The 22108-nt window shown below is 37.8% G+C and overlaps 1 protein-coding gene across 1 annotated transcript in view; it reads right to left on the reverse strand.

Moving 5' to 3' along the window:
• The window catches only part of LOC135086551 (CUB and sushi domain-containing protein 3), a 152683-nt gene that overhangs the window by 41552 nt on the left and 89023 nt on the right, over positions 1–22108 (reverse strand). Inside the window, exons 4-6 of the mRNA XM_063981293.1 lie at positions 17558–17653; positions 4872–4994; positions 4102–4265 (exon numbers count right to left, since the gene is read on the reverse strand). Coding sequence (XP_063837363.1) covers positions 4102–4265; positions 4872–4994; positions 17558–17653 — 383 coding nt within the window. The remainder of the gene's footprint in view (positions 1–4101; positions 4266–4871; positions 4995–17557; positions 17654–22108) is intronic.

A 22108-nucleotide genomic window follows, 5' to 3' on the forward strand; every position in this document is an offset into this window, starting at 1 on the left:
TTCTGAAATATATTGTGGTAACGACAGACAAATACGGAACCCTACACTGCGCGTGGCACGACACGCACTTGGCCAATTTTTTACGCAATAGCGATGCCGTTAACGTTTTTTTTTTTAATTTCGAATTTTCTTAATTCCGACATTTATTCTGCGTCTATAGTGTTCACAAATGCAGATGGAGGCATTTTTAGTTTAATTTGATTAGACGGTTTAGAATAAATTGTCATTATCATCATAAAAAAATATTTTTTTTACTTCAATAACCCAGTTTTCTGGCAATTTTACTCTATATCTTGCGGGAAAAATTACGTGATATTTTCCGAGACCCCCCCTCTCCCCTACGTGAGATTAAGTGAGGTTTTCGTTGACCCCCTCCCCCCCCCTAAAAGTCTCACGTAATTTATGGACGCCCCCTAACCCCATACGTCCGTTGCGCTGCGTCGCGTTATAAAAAATGCCCGCGGCTTCACCCGCGTGAAATTTCGTTTGTCACAGATCGTCATAAATTAAAGTCTATATGTTATTCTGGGTTATAAACAAGAATACTGTAAAGTTTCATCAAAATCCATTGTGTAGTTTTTGCGTGAAAGAGTAACAAACATCCAGACATCCAGACATCCAGACATCCAAACTTTCGCATTTATAATACACTCAACATCAAATAAACCGCACCTTCCGCGACGCGAACTTTAAAGATTTTCTTCTGACACAATCATGGTACCCCGACAATATTGGTGTTATTTCAAAGCCCAATAAATATCCTTAAAGAAAAATACATTTCATTTCTTAATAAAAGATTAACTTATACCATAAATGTGACTTGAAAGAAGACCTCACTTTGGGCTCACCTCTGGGATCAATTAGACCAAATTTTATGGTTATAAAACCAAATAATGATTACACGTGTCCTCTTTAACAGATGGATAGCGATTAATCCCAACTTAACAGTTTTATGGCCATAAAAGTTGGCTCAAACGTAACTACCTATTTTTTGAAGAAGTGACTCTGGATCCTTCTAAAGACACATTTTTAGGGTAAAAACCTTTCCTTTAATGAAATGAAGTTTAGAACTAGGCCTTTAAATGGTGCCAATATTGGTGGGAAGTGGGGATGCATACGTTTCAATGTGCTTGTCGCGGGAGGAGCGATTTATTTGACGACGAGTGTATTAGTAGGATATATGGAAAACGTCACAGCATCGACGCAGCCAAGTCGTTTTCCATTATATTTTTTATAATGCCACGCAACGCACTAATGCGGCCTAACCCTAAGACCACAGGTTGGCTGCGTTTCCACCGGAGATGTGCGAGGAAAATGTGTCGTACGACTACGAGGATGTGTATGGGCGCTGTGAAAATACGTATTAATGTGTGGTGCGAGGAATACGGTTCCGTAATGGCTTACTCGAACAAAAATTGGCAATTTAAACTTTAATAATTTGCAAACAGATCTCAAAATGGAAAAATAGTCTTAGAAACCACTAAGCCAACCTCCACAAAATTACAGCTCTCTAGTGCCAATAGTTTCCAAGCAAAACCTCAGACAGACAGACAGACATTCGAAACTATAAGGGTTTTCGCGATGTCAAGTAATATTTTTATGATTTGATAAAAATATTACTTGACATTGTGAAATTTTTGCGTGTCTTGTAGACGAAACATGTTGAACCTAATTGTTTTATCTGACATCTGTATTGTACCATGTTTCTGTGCAAATAATTGAATTTAAATACTTAAGTAAAGTTGTATTATTTCAGGTTTTTTAGGTGAGCTGATGATGAAAGATCAAACTTCGTAAGTTAGGTGTTAGATGATACTTTTTAGTTGCCGATATTTAAAGTAGGTAGCCTGTATTTTAAGGAAGATTAACTTATTTACCCTTTAAATGGAAAACTATAGTCTTATGCTCGTTTTCACCTTCAATCCCTAATTTTTAAGTGACCCCTATGGTAACACAATAGGAATTTATTTTTTTATAGGGGTCACTTAAAAATTAGGGATTGATGGTGAAAACGGGCATTAATATCATTAAACAGGTTTTTTATTTTAAATTATATACCAAATTATATACCATGATGATTTTTTGGAATCGGTGCCGGTAAATTTAGAACATTTCTTGAGCTTGGCACTGAGCAGGCTGGTCGGTCGGTTTTAATGTTTTGCAGGTACTTTGAAGATTTTCTAACTGACCCATTTTCTTTGCAGTCCAGTGTAATTTATTTATTTATTAAAAGATTGCAATTGTAGCATTAAAAATCCTTCCGTAGCATTTTATCAAAGTGATCTATCATAAAATAAGTCCACAAGTTCATTTGACCAAAAAATAAAATCACAAACTACTAGGACTATAACCTATAACTTTCATGACTTCAGTTTAATAAGTAAGCAAAAAAGGTGTTTTTGCGACGAAGCCAGTTTATGTTGACTACCTAGCACATGGAGGTAGCAGGTGAGCTCGGATCGTTTAACATGAGCTACTGGACCGCGCCGCTTCTGCTGAGCGATTGTGACCATTATAATGGCTGGTTACCCGTACATTTGCGGATGATCAAGACAATTGAGTACGGAGGCCTTTCGGCCGATCTAATACCGCTTTGGTTCTATATTTAGTAGAACTCTCACCGAAAACTTTGTCACCGCGATTCAGGTTTGTATGCCAGCGCGGTATTTTGTATAGAGGTAATGTTTCAGCGCCATCTAGTAACGCCTAACTTCAAACCAAGTTAACTCCACTTTAGAGTGGAACAATTTTTTTGTTTTTACTATGAGATTTTATAAGGTAAGTCAAAATAAAAAAATGCATTTTTACTTTGGCATGTCCCGAGATAAATCAAACTATTCACGACAAGTTTAAATAAAATATCATACTAGCGGCCGCCCGCGACTTCGTACGTGTGGAAGTGGATCCTGTTTTACCCCCTAAGGGGTTGAATTTTGTAAAATCCCGTCTTAGTGAGCATCTACATTCTAAAAGGAACCCCCATGCAAAACTTGAGACTTCTAGCATTTGTACCTACTCGTAGTTTCTGAGATTTCGTGATGAGTGAGTCAGTCATTCAGTGACCTTTCGCTTTTATACATAGATATAGATCGAGCTACCTACCTACTCGTAATTGAGTAATGTAATTTTATGGATATGATTTAATTTTAAACTTGTTTTATTCTTTTTAAAACATTTAAAAAAAATCTTGTTTCTTGATAACAATTTTAAATTGTTAAAACAATACAGATTTTCATGGTACACCAAAATGTTTGAAGGTTTGAAGTTAAGCAACACAATTTTATCACTGCACAATGAAATTTTTATTAAAAAACAAAATTGATATTGATTAAAAAACGTTTGTTGCACATAATATACTAATATTCTGGTGAGTCATCTCAGAACTTTTTTATCCTTAATGCACCTTATTCTACAAAAGCCATAAACTAAGGAAAAAGCTTCAATAAAAATCATACTCGTAAATAATAACAAAAAGAGCATTATACTCGTATACTCCTGGGACCTTTGTCCGAACAAATAATTCCCGCCAAAATGCCTGTTTTATCTAAGATGGAACGTCTGTTTCTCGTCCCGTCTAAATAGATGGATCTGCCAATGGCAATACAATTGACATGTTACTGTTCACGACGGGTCCGTATTTGCCCGTATAAAATTAAATATGAAGAGTAACATACGAATTGTACAGCCGTTGGCCAATCCGTCTTTTTAGACGGACCGAGAAAGCAAACGGTCCATCTAAGTGGAAACAGGCCCATTCTGTATTTGTATAACTCAAATCGAAAAACTTTGCTACCGCGATTCAGGGTTGTATGTTGTTGAGGTGTGTTGTAGACGCGTAAGGTTACAGCGCCATCTATTGAGGATTGCATGAACCTCTTCAAAAACAAACAGATTTATTCATACCATTTATATGCACATGTTAACATGGGCTAGTGTCGGCTTATAAATCCAGTTACCTAACATCCTGTAGATAGAAAACACTCAGACCAATAAAAAAGTAATGTTTGTACTGTGCGGGAATCAAACCCGCGACATCGGCATAGTAGTCTGTTTCGAACCACTACAACGGCCGGCCATTAGATATGTTAGAGTTCTCATTACCTGAAAGCCATGGATCAGGTCACCCCCATGGGATTGGCACTGCTTCCTCGCCTCTTCAAAGGAACCACCCTTGGCTACGTTGAACTCATAGCAGTTCCGAGAGAAGGCAGCCAGTTCGATGTCCGCCGGGGCCCCAGCCGGTGCGCAACGGTCGTTCGAGAATTCTGTTGAAGAAACCAAGTCAATGAGGCAAAGAATATCTTTAAAGAGTAAATATTATTTTCACAAGAGTTCAATTCTATTTATTATCCTTACAACGAAGGTTCTGCGAGTATATTTTGCGTTATAAACTAGTTTCGTTTTTTATACTAATAAAAGTGGATTTCTAACTGCATGCAAAGTGCAGCTGCACAGTCTCAGTAAGGATCCATGCAGATTAAGTTTTTTCAGGTGCCACCGAAAAATTGCATCGAGAAGTGCTATCCTCACCCAATATGAACAAGATAAAGATGGAATCCCATTCTATGTGATCTACGGTGACGAAGGCCACGACAGCTCACGACACTGATTTTCAGTGTGCCCTATGACGAGTGACGTTTTACACAATTCTGCTGCCATTCACAACGATTATATTGGTATTGCCAGAGTTTTTGCTCGTTACTGACTCAATTTCACACTGGAACGACGATCTGGTGAAGGTCGCGGGATACCTGGATGTGGGCTGCAGAAGACCGGTCGATGTGGAAATACTTGGGCCTTTGTCCAGCAGTGGACTGAAACGAAAGAACTGGCTAAATCATTTCCCGAGAATTTATTAGGATAAAACATACCTTCGGTCGTGAAGACCTCGACTTCGCACAGGGATAGCGAGCCCTCCACCCCTACCAGTTGTAGGAACACGTGCTGTCCAATCAAGGGTCTTGCGCATGTAAAGGTCTTCGTCACTCCTTCATCTGAAAGTTAAGGCACAGTTACAAATTGTTTGTAAAGAGTCTGGTTTGCAAACCATGCTAGAAAGGCCGTCAAAAATAACGGCTAAACATTTTCCGATTCTTGAATTTATTTATCTAATCGGGATTAAAAATTTGACAGTTATCAGCACAACAAGCATGGAACACGCTGAAGAAGCAATACAATTTCATAATTATTTCTTGAAAGTCATTAAACAAACTATGGTTTGGTGGTAGACGAGACACAAGATATTTTTACCTTTTAACAAAATTATTCTTCATCAAAAAAGTAACATTTCAGGCAAGTTAGTTTTAAGTTCATGTCCGAGTTGATTTTTTGGGATAATACAATTAAATCTAACAGGCGTTTTACCTTTTTAGAAGCAAGTCGCAAACGCATAGGCCTAATCTCTGAAAACCTTCACAATATCAATATTGTCCTGCTCTAAAACTGCATTAACCACGCGTAAGGAGGTACCTACATTAAATACTGAAAAATCACATATAAGTTTATCTACAATCGTATTTCCCTCCCATTTCCCACCACCTACGTGACGCGATTGAGGTGTCAATCCGTGGAATAGTGTTGGGCAATGTAGCTAAATAATAAATAAAAATCGATAAGATATTAAATTAAATTAAATGTCATAAGGTTTTTTTTAAAGGAAGTTTTTGAACGAAACAAGTTGGAACAAGATGATTTGGTTAAGAACAGGGCATGTTTCTGTACCTTTTCTTTGTAATATTTATTTTTGATTACGGTTAATTAGTTAATGTTTAGCAAAAAAATATGTTACTTTTAACAAAAAACATAAACTTTGTGTAGTAACATTAGCGTATATCGATAAAAGAGGGTGGACAACACTACGCACTGTTTATAAAGCTAGCTTTGCTTTGCTAAATGAAAAAAAACAGTGACCCCTAAACGGACGTGTGTACGCCAATTTTCAATTTCAAAGTGTTGGGTTCAAAGGGGTTTACCGTCGTGAGTAGGGTTGCCAGGTCCAAAAACACAGAAGCCGGACTCGGTGCTTAATTTGACCGGACATTTTACCCTAAAAGTCGGACACGCCTTTTTTGCCATGTCATGGGGGGGGGGGGGGCGGGGGGGTGCAATTAGTATCATAGCTCATGAGTGAGTACTATCAACTATCATCTTCGAATCGGTAGCCCAACATCCTGATACGCGCATGTATGCGTCGACTGGCGCGATAAAAAGCCTAACAAAAGCCGGACAGGCCGGACAAGATATTTTTTGGCCGGATAAGTCCCTAAAAAGCCAGATACCTGGCAACCCTAGTCATGAGTGACATGCCCAATTCTCGGTGCAGAGTAAACTAGCTGTTTCTAACTAGGTGTAACACAAGGCACAAAACGTTCTGGATTTTTCTTTGCCGAGTGAACGGAGCAAATTGGAAACGCCGGTATTCCGGTTACGGGGAACTGCGAAATTGTTTTGCTACCTATATGCATTGAACTCCTCCTATGTTCTTCTGATTAATTTCGTTGCGGGTCCAATGACAGTTTAACTTTCCCCCGGGATAAACTTGACCTTTATTGGTTGGGTTTTTATAGCGGGCAAGCTGTAGATCCTGGCTACACAGGAGTTGCAGTGGTGGGAACGAGAGGTGGGAATAGTCCCGTTTACCTATATGCATTGTTAGTTTGCTTTTAATAAAAAGTTACCTCGTTAATCCGTAACCCGAAATTCTGACTTCGTTAGTTTACAGTTGCGGTGGTGTGCACAATCTGCCTAAGTTATAATGATGCTGGAAACCTAGTAGACATGTTGTCTGCTTTGTCTATGTGCAGTCACCTTACACGTTGGATCTGAGTTGTGACCTACTTCCCAGAGTCCTTTAAACTAAATTTTGTATTAGACAATACAGACTACCTACTTCCATATTTTTTGTACATGAACGTGCGCACACTACATCGATTTGGTATCTGCTGATTTCTTATCAGGGATGTTATGGATATCCGTAACCGTAACCGAAACTATCGGATATCCGAAATAAAAAAATATCCGTAACCGTAACTGAAACCGATTCAAAAGTTTCGGATAAAGGCGGAGTCTAAATCTTAATATTTATAATAATTGTTACTTGTCTGGCATTCCCTGGCACCATTCTGTTATACCCGCCTGTTTTACCTTTATCATAGGCACCGTCATAGTATAAAGTGGCTATGTGGGTCGCGCATAGGGTTGCCAGGCGTCCGGCTTTAGCCGGACATGTTTGGCTTTTTAGGGACTTGTCCGGCCAAATATTGCCTTGTCCGGCCTGTACGGCTTTTGTGAGGCTTTTTATTTGGTTGCTGCGCCAGGTGAAAGTCGAGCCACAGAATCATATAAAGCGCACGCATCAGGATGTTGGTTAGCAACCCGATGATGATAGTACTCACTCATGAGCTGACACTAATTACACCCCCCCCCCCCCCCCCCGGTCACATGTCCGGCTTTTAGGGTAAAATGTCCGGCCAAATGAAGCACAAAGTCCGGCTTTTGTGATTTTGGACCTGGCAACCCTAGTCGCGCAGCATCTTGCTATTTGAATTTAGCCTTTTTAAAGTTCTAATATCCGGAACCGAAATTATCCGAAACTTTCGGATAATCCGAAATCATTTACTATCCGTAACCGTAACCGAAACCGGTATAATATTATTTTAATATCCGTAACGTTAGTTGGTATTACACATAATTTAAGTACTATCTTACTAGCTAAGCACCAGAATTTGGCAGTGAAATATTTACAATTGTTTGTTTTAATTATTACGTCAAAAAAATTAGGTACATAATCTTATCATCTTCACTCGGCAATATCACAGTTGAGTAACAAATAGTAGTCGTGCTACGTTTATCTCTAGCTTTTCACAAAATTATTACTCGGAATTGGAATGATACCAGATTTGAGTCGTCCGTGGTTGAGGATTCCGGGTGAAGCTCGCTTCCACCTTCGGCCTGATCATCACTTACCATCAGGTGAGATACAGGGCAAGAGCTTCCTCATTGTGGATAAAAAAATAAAAAGACAAAAAAAATACTGTAAAGTTTCATCAAAATCCGTTCAGTAGTCTAAGTCTAAAAATTAAGCTATAAAGCTTACTGATGTTCGAACGAACTATTCAAAGTTATTCAGGTTGAGTTTTTTGATTACCGCTTTAGAAGGTCCACTACTTAGATTGGGTGGCACAATGTACCATCTTCTTTAATTTTAACAAACGTCAAAAGTGTGTTACGCTCCATACAAAAATATTGGTTATGGTTAAAATATGGTGGTGCAACTAAACTAACATTATGGCTGGGTTGCAGCAGCATCTTACTTTAACTTAGACAAACGTCAAAAATATACCAAAATCCAACAAAAACACCGGTTATCGTTATAGTTACGATCAAAGTTAAGTGGTGCAACTCAGCGAAAGTATTTCTGTTATGGCGCGGGCGCGGGCCTACGTCACACGAAGTTATGCGTCGGTGTAAGCGCGTGACGCTTTTTTTAGGCGTAATAATATTGTGGGAACATTTGAGCAGTCACTTGTTCGGGACAATCGCGAAAACAAACGTGAAAGCGTAAGTTTAGCCTTTCACACTCATATTAATAAGAAGGGAAGAAAATGGTTAAAATGTATGTTATGATGATTTTGAGGAAGGTATTGTCAGTCGTCTACGTCTATTAGGTTAGGCCTATTAAATAATATAGACGACTGATGCAATCATTCTTTTTCAAAAGTAAGATTTCCACTGCTGAAAAGAGGCCTCAAGCATTTCCTCAACTATCGTTCTTGCGCTTTCCGCACCCAGGCGTTTTGCTCAAGATGCGCGCTATTAGAGTAGGCACACACAGTTGATTTTTCGTCGGCCGATAATTTAGTCGGGCAGTTGATCAGTAAGGGCATGTATGGGAGTGCGCACACTACGCCGATTCGATTTGGCCGATTCTTCATAAAATTAAAATCGGGCACAACTATCGGCCAACTAAAAATCAACGGTGTGCGCCTACTCTTATTGTTATCTTTTATTGATTTCAGAAGATAAGCTCACAATATCTTTATTGTCGTCTAAAATTGACAATTAGATCTATCTGTCCACTGAGTAGGAATACCACAGATCACAAAAATGAGGCCTGCGTTTTATGAGGCGAGGTTCTAGAACGTTTCTGCACGACTTATTCATAAATAACATTATTGTCTTTCAAAACACAATTAAAGACTGTACAAGTGAATGAACATTTAATTGACAGCAAATTAATCACCATAAGTTTGGTTCAGTAAGCCAGAAAACTCCTCACTCGAATCTACATAATCTTACATTTTAAGAGTGAATATTATTAAGTTTCGAGCTCAGTTATCCTAATTTATTTGACTTTACCTTTACTTACTTAAGTAAGTTGATGTTAACATCATACTTTAAATATGAAGACGATGTTTTTTTCATGCAGGATTCTACAGAGGTAGGAAGGTCAGAAGAGCCTCAGCGAATTTTAACTCACATTATAATTGAAAAGCTACATGTCTGTAGTAGTACTTGGACTAATTGCTCAGTGTCTGTAACGCTTTATGTACATAAAATTATGTAAAAATGTTATCTGTTTAGAATTAATTATATAAGCGTGCGGTTGGTTGGACGTGCTTTTTTGTGTGACTTTTTTTAAGTATGACGTGTGACACAAGTGAGGTGACACCAGTAAGGACACTTAAAGCACTGCCCACCATGAAACGAAAGTCAAAAGGTCATTTTGATTTATAAAACTAGTAAGTATAGGTGTTCAAAATAACAGCTTATTTGACAGATCATCTATATGAATAATTACAATAGTTTGGATTTTAAATAGTTACAAGTATTTTCGAGTGTACGTAACAGCACAAGCACTTAGGTTGCATTTGTAAATTCGATATTTTGAACGTTCGCTATTTTGATCATTCGATATTTTGATTGTTCGATATTTTGATATGTTCGAAACGTGTTCGGTATTTTGGATTTTAGATTATTTATAATTCGATATGGTGGAGGTAACCCGCAACGTGGGGGTATGGTTTGCTTGCTCTGATGGCCCTACTGTACTCGTCTATATTTGCCCTGTATTCTCACGAAACGGTTTTTGTTTGCAGCTACGAGTATAATTCTCGCACGGTTAATACTTTGTTTGTATTCTTTTTGGTTAAAATGTGAACCGTCTGTTTGATAACATCTTAAATGCACTGTGAAGTAGTGGCAGTGGTAAGGTAACTATCACATAAATAATATGTAATCTGAAAGAAATTGTTTGTAATAAGTCGATCATTAACATTAAAAAAAAAGGATGTTTTTCTTCTCTTCATAACACTTTTCGTGGATTTCAGCTTCAGCTGCTATGGCATTGGCAGCAACGCTTTTAGCAAATTACTTCTGTTCTTTATAATACTTAATATGGATTAACATCTCGCGAGAGAAAGAGAAAACTCAAGTGTGCTTTCTTTACGGGAGTCTCTTGTTTATCTAAAATAACAGGTACCTATTGTTCCCTACTTTTATCTCTGTAAATATGGCAAGGATGCAATAAATCCTTTTGAGTGTTGTTTCATGCTTTATGAGTCCACATCTTCTCTTATCCTAACTTTCCTCACAAAGGTGATATCACACAGAAAAACAAGAAGGAAAAACCATCTCATTTTCATATTCAGCAGGATCGAACGAAACTTCCTATCGCCTTCTTCCTTTGAAACGATCCTATCCTCAGATCATAGACTATGATCTGAGGTCCTATAGCTCTCGTTACCAACCAAACTCCGCTAACCAAATCTTTGTTGGAATGCAAGCCTTCCAGTTTGTGTGCTAGTTGCGTCATAGCTTTGCTGAAAATTTTCTACACACAAACAATATGCAAATGGTGTTCATCCGAATTTCGGAGTATCGGATTAATGTGATGTTTGCGTCTATTGACGTACAATAACTAATAATGCTTCTAACCTATTGCTATTGAAAAATGCTTTTCGGGAAACAACTAGACATACCTATTCATAAATTGATAAAAACTACACACGGTATTTAGAGAGGTAATAGACAACCAATGTACCTATTTCTACTAATTAGAATTAGTTTAGAAAACATGTACGAGAACCAATTGGTTATGCGACCGACTGTCATTACGTTGGTCATAAGCCAAACGACCACGTTACGATTTTTTATATCTTGCGATGTTTAAAACTTAAATAATTGCACCAATGTAAGTTTGAATGGTTTATTACTATTATAACGCATTTATTTATTATAGTGCATCAATAAAAATAAGTTTAACGAGTGAAAGTCAGTGTGCTCATATTTCGTGATTACGTGTTGGATAATAATAAAGCAGTAAGTAGATCGATAAAATAAACAAAACACGATCTCGATGTCTAGTAGTTAGTATTTTCTTGACGATGTTAGTACGAATGAGCTATATTTTTACCCCGTATCGTGACCGTCTTGAAAAAATATGTGCGGGCGTCCTCCGTCCGTCAGTCAATTCCTATGAGGGCTGCCTGAAAATATACGTTTTCTTAAAGTGTATTTTTCGCAAAATGTCTGCTATTCAGAAATTCTAGGTTTTTTCTCCATGTGTACATGTTAACTTTAATTTGTTTTTAATTATATTAGTAAATTTTGCACTATTTACTAATAGTCCCGTTAGGCCCTCGTACTAAGCTAGATACTTGTGTCACGAGTGGGCTCACCACAAATGCCACAACAGTCGAGCGGCGGCGGGATTCGAACCCGCGTTCCCCGGATCACGAGTCAGCTAGTCCGACCCCTTCACCATTCGGCTATCATGACTGCTTATTTAGAAATGACCTATTTCTTATGTGCATAAATGGAGAAGATACGACTCAATCATCGAATCAACTCAACAAATGCTTGTATACGAGCATATAGATTCTCAAAAGAGCGGCATGTATCAATCACACAACAACAGCTGCATTCGACCCTGTCCCATATTCCAAAACGACCCTCCTTTGACGCACAGTTTGCACGCCTATTACTTAATTCAGGCCGCGTCACTCTCAATAGGGCCAATTTTATGCACCGACTCGTTATCGTCGCTATTTTCAAAGTGACAAGTGGATGATTGAGCCAAATTAGAACCAGCGTCCTTTGTGATCCACACACCTAATCTGGGATTGCCTTGAAAGGTTATTGCTTAAGGTCGTGAGTTTTGGAAACTTAGAAGTCGAGAAGATTGTTGGAAAATGTCATTAGTAAGATCTGTGAACAGTCAATTTAGATGTCAATTTGTAGGACAGTTGAGACAGATTTTAAGTTTGGGAAAAGGAGCGAATTTATAATTTATAATACTGTAGTTTACGTGAAATTGTCAGCTCGCTGAGATTCAGTCAAACCAACGCGTGCAGCCGGCGTGCACGATGGCGATGGCGATCAGACTTAACGCAATGGCTTTGTGACAACTCAAACTTTCCTTGATCTCCTCTACACTGTTATTACACGTGCAAATACTTAAGTTACTACATATATTGTAATAGCTGCTATTTTGTAAACAAAATTGTATACCTACTCTGATTTAATGTCGACTGTACAAAGCTCTAAAAAAGCTGCTATCTGCTGCTAGCTGGGTCTATCACCAATGTAAACAATCACATTATTTTTAGCAATTTTCATGCTGGTCTGGTCCCATAATATGTCCTTTGTTTTGGGCTCACATTCATGCAGCGATATTGAAATCAAAGCATGAAAGAAAATATTTTGTTAAACTGTCGTACGTGTTTCTGGAATCGAATGAATGCTGTGCCATTGCAATGCAACAGTTTTCAATATCGTATTGTCATGCGTAACAACCACAAATGCTTACAATGCTTTTTGTGAGTTTTCGAAATGAATGTTTTTACTCTTGATGGAAAATGAAACTAATTTTTACGGTCTTTTCATACGACTTAAAATTTGTAAAATAAGAAGCCTAAGTCGTTCTAAGGAATTTTCCTTTGATTTGCTCCTATAAGTAGGTTGTTTTAAAAAGTTGGTAAATAAGTTGTTTAACTTATCTTTTTTCAGTGACACATAGAATTCACTTAGATCATAATTCATTAAATTCATAAATTAAATTAAATATTATTATTTATTACTTTTATTGTACACCAGTCTGAATACCTATTAAATAGGTATAATTATGGGACCATCGTGATAACATCCCACTATTCCCGCTTAACCAATAATATCTCAAAAAAATTACTTGCACTGAGAAAAGCAGTCATAACCCATTGAGATCAACGCTACTGCAATCTTAATTGCTATAAGTCACTTTCCAGGTTGTCCACAAATTGCGCGCAGCAAAAACGCGCATGTGCGCGCGCGCCGGTTCCCAGCGCGAGAGAGTATGTGAACTGACACGATTTCCACTTTCGTTTTATCGAGTGGTACGACAATCATTAGAGTATCTTCTATTGAGCATTATGTGTTAATAGCTACATTAAAGGCAGTATACTAGTTACTTTACTGTCGTATTTTTTTAATTTGATTCGATAATTTCAATTGTACTGATATTTTCTAAGCTATTCTGCAATGTTTATGATACTGTGAAGATTCAAGAAAGTCTGCAAAAATTTTGCATGCGCTGCATTATTTTCCCTTTTAAGTGATCTATCAACGCACAGCCCAAAGCACTGGACGGATCGGCCTGAAATTTGCCATGCCGGTAATGTTATGACGTAGGCATCCGCTAAGAAAGGATTTTACGAAACTCCACCCCCAAGGGAGTAAAAGTCGCGAGCGGCCGCTAGTCTAAAATAAAGCCTATACATATTTACCAATTATACTATGTATCTGTGGATTTAAAATTGAATTTCCGTAAATTCCGTAATAGTTACAAGAAAGTGTTAATGCAAAAAGTGCTCGTAGATTTTTGAAGTATGGTGGAGCAGTTGAAGTATGGTGGCTTAGATTAATAAAACCTAGATAGATAGTCAGTGCACGAAAGGTGAGGCAGATTTTAGTAAGCCAGAATGGCTTACTCATAAACGTCACATGAACTGTCATAGTGAAAAATTGGTAAACACGTCCGACGACTTTTAATTAATTAAGACGGTTTGTGCTGTGAAAGGGTGTCTAAATACATCAGAAAAACTAAAGAAAGTGACCAGTGTTACATTTCATAAGTAAGTACTACGATTCGACGCGTATTTTGCTTGAATTTGGCTTTCAAAAATTAAATACGGGAATGATACCAGTAACAAGAAAATTTATTTCCCAATTGTTCGCCGTACAAATACACTTCCTTTTTTATGAAATCGAGACTTTTCAGTCGATTTATCTTATTGTAATTATGTAGGTACTTTGAATTCAATAAATAAGTAAGTACATGATGCGTTTTGTTTTTGTTAGTTATAAAATAATTAAAAACGTATTAAAAATTTCCCTACTTTCGGGAAAATCGCCTTCACTGTCTACACTCCCCAACAAAATTGACACTAATGACATAAGATTTTTGCCTCACTCTTGACGAAGCGTTTGTATGAAGACTATCCATCTAGGTTTTATTAATCTAAGTATGGTGGTATACTTTTTCAGTTCGCGCAGTGATTGTGAGCTCAGCTACCTACTACGTCAGAGGTCGCGGGTTCGGTTCTTAGAGTAGGCGCACACCGTTGATTTTTCGTCGGCCGATAGTTTAGTCGGGTAGTTGATCAGTATGGGCATGTATCATATGGGAGTGCGCACACTACGCCGATTCGATTTGGCCGATTCTTCATACAAATTAAAATCGGGCACAACTATCGGCCAACTAAAAATCAACGGTGTGCGCCTACTCTTATAGCTTTGTGTCCTGGTTCGTGAGCTACAAAACCGCTCATAATTTTTACTAATTCTATACAAATAGTAACTTCATACTTAAAACTGGAGCAAATTTACAAAAAGCTTACACGAAGGAGGTCGGGTGAGTGTATAAAACTCGCGGAGTTTCGTCATCGGCCTCCTTTCGGCTCGTGAAATAGGTGGTAGTGTTGTTTTATGCACCTGAATCGAATAATAAATCGATTATTGTTACTAAAGTGGACTCGGTGGTACAATAATCCGACTTTGGTTGCTAACGAGTTATAAGAAACATATATTTTTGGTTATGAATTAATTAACCCAAAATAGATGCTAACATAAAGACACATTCGAACAAATTCTAAATCAGCGTTTCTTAACCTTTTTTGTCCACGGACCCCTTAGGAAATCAAGCACAATTTTAAGGAAACCCTTAATAAAAACAACAGCAATAAATTCCGATTACGATACGTGACTTTTGGTGACATTTATTTACGATTGTTAATGATCCATGTGAATGTCTCTAAATAAATGTAAAGTTTCTGCTTGCCTTTTAAATCCATGTGGTACATGCGTGCCTAACTGCAGATTTTATTAAAAAAACACTTGCATAATATTGTGATGTTTATGGTAAATTACCAAAAAAATCGTATTTGACGATATTACACTTTGAGTAAAAAAAAAACTATAGCACATCACTAAGCCGGTGCGCAGACGCCGACAGCACTAACGTGCAATTGTTTACGATTTGCTATAGTTATGTTATTTGTTAAATGTGGCAATAGTTGATCTACAGATTTATAGATCAAGCTTCTATTTGAGAGCTGTTGTTTTCCAGTTGAATTCGGGTCAGATTGCGTGAATAATGCAGAATAAACATTATGCTCTTGGTAGGTACGTGGATTCGATTTGGATTTGAATCTCGATAGTTTTATTGTCTGTGAATGTGATTTGGATCATGGATCTTGAAATACTGTAGGTACCGAGGTGAGTAGTAACAGACACAAGAGAGTTGTTACATTGTCGATTAAACCTAGTACTTAATTTTCATCTAGCTCGCAACAGTGCGTATTTGTTAGCTCGAGACTTAAACTAAAAACGCGCACTGTTACGAGATCGCTAGTAGTTAATGAGTTCCCAAAAATCGACATTGTCACAATCTCCTCTGTTACAACTCAACTCGGTGTCCTTTACGCGATACCTATTCATCAAGATGTGCTCTTATAATATACCTACGTTTGCGATTTTCCAGACTCAGGTAAGGACATATAAAAATTACACGCATAAAGAAGAACGGTCACGCCCCATACAAAAAAAACCCAGACCCGACAGAAACGAGACATACCTCAGTTTTTTTGTCATATCTTAATTAGTTAAATTATATATTTTTTATATTCAAAATCTATGTATAACACCAAAATATTACCCTTTGTTTTTGTTCAGGCGTTATACAAAAACTAATACAAAATGCCTATTTATCACCAAAATTGGTAAATGTATGTACCTAAATGTCTATTACAGCTGCTATAGAATGTATCTAGGTGACCTGGAGATATAGCCGGATTATACAGGGTTGTTATACATATGGAACGATAAGTGGTCTCACTCGATTATTTCTAAACTATACAAGATATCGAAAAACTAGTTACTGATTCTGAAAGTGCTTCACGAGCTCTTTCAAACGGTACCAATAATAGGTTACAGATTATGGAAGCTGGTAACATTGAATTTTTGGATTTTGTAAATTCTCGTTTCCATCCTGTATAATCCGGCTGTATCTCCAGGTCACCTAGATACATTCCATAGCAGCTGTAATAGACATTTAGGTACATACATTTACCAATTTTGGTGATAAATAGGCATTTTGTATTAGTTTTTGCATAACGCCTGAACGAAAACAAAGGATAATATTTTGGTGTTATACATAGATTTCGAATATAAAAAATATATAATTTAACTAATTAAAACATGACAAAAAAACTGAGGTATGTCTCGATTCTGTCGGGCCTGGGTCACAGATGACCGTTCTTCTTATATTTTTTATCCACAACGAGAAAGCTCTTGGTAAACATCTCACCTGATGGAAAAGTGATGATGATGAAGGCTTATGACAATTAATAGAGAAAAAAATCTGAGTAGCGAATACTTTCGCTCGCTATTGGATTCATTACAGTATAATTTTACACAGCTTGTAGAATCTACACATAAAATGCAATCGTAACAGACCGGAAAACCCGGCCCTACATCAATCAACCGTCTCAAGCGGAAGACAGAACTGGTTCTAAAACAGGCGCACGGATGTGTATCAAGGCCAAGTTCTGTGTCAGTGTGTTGCAACGCCTGTGAGACATAAGTAGCTTTAGCAAGACTGTGGTGATTAAAAACCATGACGTCAACACGAATTACAATTTCGCGGTTCTTTTCTGTTTGTGATATGAGTAATGGTGTCTTTGATGATCCTTTGATCATCATCATCATCTCAGCCATAGGACGTCCACTGTTGAACAAAGGCCTCCCCCAATACTTTCCATGTTACCCGGTTGGTAGCGGCCTGCGTCCAGCGCTTTCCTGCTACCTTTATGATATCGTTGGTCTGATCCTTTATCAGATGAAAAGTTCATAGCAATGTCACCCAAGATAATATTGAGTAGGTACTCGTAAGGTTAGTGATGCTGTGAGTATAAGTAGAATTTTCTCAACTAAGATAATGATAATAAAGAAGACTACTAGAGGTTGAAATGTTCTCAATTATAGAATGGAAAATCGTCAACACTATGTCTAAAAATTTACATACCTATTGTGCCTGGGAACCAGGCACAAAGCGGGTTCCTCTGTAAGTCTGTGCTGCTGTTTCCCACTCGGATCTCCAGGTCTTGAAGAGGCTGGTGACCTGTAAACAGAACACAGTTAAAACAAGCGTTTACTATAATACACTTTTGGTCGAAGAGCGCTTTCACGTTAGTAGCGCGACTGCAGCGCGGCAGCGGCGTTTTTATAATGTGAAGGAATGCATCACATTTATGCAGTATGAAATTTTCGGCAGTGCGTCTGTCGCGCGTTTGTCGCGCTGCTAAATCGCCTAAATGTGAAAGCGCTCTAGCGGTTTATTCAGTCAGTGGCTGAGGTGTGGAAACGCCACGGGAGAGGTACTTTGACTTAATTATTATGACGTGACAGAGCATATAAATGTGAAGGGGATGTGAATTCTGAAGTCTTGCTGACGTTTGACATTACAAAAACACCCTTCGGTGCCACTCCCATATCCCAGGCACTGAGTGAGTTAAACTCTAGACCTATTAATTAACTGACTCTACTTAGTAATTGCTTGAATACATTTTATCCGATTAGCAATGCCTGTCATCAGAAAAACGATCAGATTTCCCCGAAAGCCTTTAATTAAGCAGGATCAAATCGCATCGCAACTGCGTCACATTCTGGTACCATAAATGCACAAGCTGAAAACCCGCTATAAAACCGATAATGGAGTTTTAATTAAAGAGTTAATTAATGCTTAAAACGCTGCTCTAATGGTGAATCAGAAATCCAATTTTGAAGTGGTAGACCGCAAAGGTTGCGGCGTATAGTGTAAACTATCCAGCTCCTGACATATCCTGACATAGCTCGCAGAATTGATAAAAGCAAGTGGCAGTGGGCGGGGCACATAGCTCGTAGAGACGATGGCCGTTGGGGCAGAAAAGTTCACGAGTGGCGACCACGTGCTGGAAGACGTAGCGTGGGCAGGGCTTCTACTAGGTGGACCGACGATCTGGTAAAAGTCGCGGGAAGAGCCTGGATGCGGGCAACGCAGGACCGTATATTGTGGAAAACCTTGGGGAGGCCTTTGTCCAGCAGTGGACGTCATTTGGCTGAAACGAACGAACGATCCAGCCTCATGGTAGTTATCGCGCGTGCCATAACATACCCATCCATAGCCTGTAGCGACGTCCGCGAGAACTAAAATGTGGCAACGGTGACCGGTATTCCTGATTCCTCTTTTTCACGAGCGATCTAAAATCAATACACGGTCCTGTGTGTACACTGTACATTGTACACCTCTATGTGGGACAGACACGTGGCAGGTGTAAGTACACAGAAGACACGAATATTTTTAATTTAAGCTCGCCGATGTACGAATGGGTTTGGAAACTTGTGAATAGTTTTATTGGAAGGTACGAGTACCTACATACAGATGAAGATAGTTGGGGAACCAATGAAGACTATAATCCGGGCCTTTTCAAGGCGAGAGTGAATAGGCACTTACAGGGCAGATATGTACCATCCTAGACTGCAGCCCACTTAACATCAGGTGCGATTGTGGTCAACTAACTTGCCTTGTTATGCATAAAAAAACGACGTTTATCATGTAAATCTGTTATATTGGTCAAAGCTTTCGGATCACGTATCTAATGTAGAATTTACAGCTTGAAATCTAAATACTGCGACCTAGCTATATACATATTAGGTATATTTTATATTCAAAGTACTGAGCTTAAACAGCTCATTAGCTATCTTCAGATAGACCAGAAACTTAGTAAAGGACTCTTCAGTCTCAACCAACATTATTTTTGTAAAGTTAATGCGGTGAAAAACTATAACAGCAAGTATTACTCAAAAGGCTTTTCCGTGCTTCGGTTCTGTGATTAAATTACTAGTATTTCATATCCTATGCACTAACACTATACAGTCGCACAGGAACTATTAGAGTCAAAGCACATGATACGTTGCGGCGTCGCACCGCAAAGTTGTCGCGGTAACGCTCGACCTCCACCGCTCGCGTGCCGGGCTCCACAGATATTTCTATGTAAGACGACGTAGCGACAACGATCCGGCGTCACATCGCCACCGAAACGCATCGTGTGCTTTGGTTCTTACGCATACTAGGTCCACCTGCAATTGGCAACTGCACATTCTGACAGCTTCACAGTCGGTCGGCGCTTGCGCAACCCTCGCTCGGCTGTGACGAATGATGACAACTGAAGCAATAATGGTCACCTCTTCGTATTTGTGGTTAATAAAAGTGAATGCAAAAAGACTCGGTAAAAAGATGTAATGATAATTCGACTGAGCTTAATTATTTATTTTATTTTTTAAATTAATCAAAGCAATAGAGACGTAGTGTAGTTAATTAATAAACATTCGCCTGGTCAAAATTAATTTATTGTATTGTGGACTAATCATTCCGCCTCTATTAACTAAATATTTATTTATTATTTTAACTAAAAAGGGTTAATAGATATATCCATCAGTAACCTGGTAGTTATAATTCCACGACTCAAATATTCAATGAAAATACGCCGTTGATTCTGTAGTACATCGCAGTGAAGTTACCATCTGGACGTAAGTAACATGTACTCATAGATGGTAACGAGAATAGACGTACACTTACCATGTTAAGCGCAACTGAAATTCTACTTCACGAAGTTGAAATTAAGTTAAACATTTATTGGACTGCTAGGACACTTGTCCGGGAGAGCTAGGTTCCCCCTAAACTTCTGTCTTCACCACGACGGGACAACTTCGTATGTAAGTAACTTTATGTAATTGACATGCTGGCACGTGTAACTTAGTGAATTGCGTAATTATTATGATAATGGTCTAAATATTATTAAATTTTATTTATTAGGACGACCAATGTATAATTAAATGTATGTATATATTTGAAAAGTTTCAGATTTTGAGACTGTGTGCTTTAGACAATGTTTGTTCGTATATTTCGGGCAAATGACGTCCACTGTTAGACAAATGGCTCTCCGAAGGACCACAACGACGGGTCCTGCGCTGTCTGTATCCAAGCAGGTCCTACTCCCCGCGACTAAAATCACTGCGGGTAAAGCCACGAGTTAATACTAGTCAAGTATTATAGCATCCACTCAATGACCCGAGTGCACGAGATGCATTAGCATACTTTTGACCATAACCATTACCATAGTATGGTATACGCAAGTCACCTCAATGACGAGGCTAGTATGCTAGCAATCAAGTTCAGGATCAATGTAAACCGGCTTCGATTTATACAGGGTGACTATGAAATCCGAATATACAGGGTTATTTTTAAAAAGTAGCTCATTGTGAGGAAAGGTTTTTCTCATGATTATGAACAAATTAAATCAAAAGATCTAGAAAAGAAAGAAAATGTGAGGAAATACATTTAATTGTAAAAGCTCTATACATTTTACAAATTCCGAGTTTAGATTGACCATTTAAAATAAGTGCATGTTATTATTATAAAAGACAATGCCGGAAATTGGCGTCTTTTTTTTTTCGCGCGGCCATCGACCAAACTTTCTTTTTTGATTACAAAATAGTGTAATAAACCAAACTTACTATGACATGTATACCTCTAAACTCAGTCTGAACTGAGTTACGAGCATTAGAAATTTGATGATTTTCATACTAGATTTGCCTTTTGCGCGTAAAGTTTTGTAAAAAATTGCAACAAAATAGTGACATTGTATGTGTAAACAAACAACACCATCCATTAAAGGCTCCAGATATCAGTATGGAGCAGAATCAGCGCAATAAAAAAATAGCGCAATATTTTGTTGCAATTTCTTACAAAACTTGCGCACAAAAAGCAAATCTAGTATGAAAATCATCAAACTTCTAATGCTCGTAACTCAGTTCAGACTGAGTTTAGAGGTACACATGCCATAGTAAGTTTGGTTTATTACACTATTTTGTAATCAAAAAACAAAGTTTGGTCGATGGCCGCGCGAAAAAAAAAGACGCCACTTTCCATACAAAATCTGGCATTGCCATTACTACACACTTTTGTAAACAAATTCAATCAAACTTGTTATGTTGAATTATATTTCATTAAAACTTGTTATGCATGAGTTGCTTTGTGTTTAACATAATTAATTAATTACTTACTTTTAATTACTAACATTTTTAATCGTCTTACACAAATTAATATCATTAATCATATTACTGACATATTTGGAAAGAAAAAATAAAATGATTTACTACATTATGAAATTAAAAATTTCTTTAACGAGATGGCTAGGTAATTATTGCGGCTACCTTACAGTTTTTAACATTATCCTTTGAAAAATGTTGTTGCAATAATTTTATTTCATAATATTTTGTACATTCCCATACTTTTCGGTTTCATGGATACCCTGTATAGTTTAGCTCAGATGCTCAGTCATCGAGCATCAGTAATATGCAAGAGAAAAGAGTGAGATATGAACGGCAATTTCTTTTGATTTTAACCCCCTTACTATTAAAAAGTTACACACTTGTTGAACACTGTTTTAAAATAACATTTAATTTTCCATTCTAAAAGTTAAATATTTTGTACGGTGTTACAAACAGAATAGTTTTTTACATTATTATTGTGATG

The sequence above is a fragment of the Ostrinia nubilalis genome, chromosome Z, assembly GCF_963855985.1.
Source record: "Ostrinia nubilalis chromosome Z, ilOstNubi1.1, whole genome shotgun sequence".
Lineage (NCBI taxonomy): Eukaryota > Metazoa > Arthropoda > Insecta > Lepidoptera > Crambidae > Ostrinia > Ostrinia nubilalis.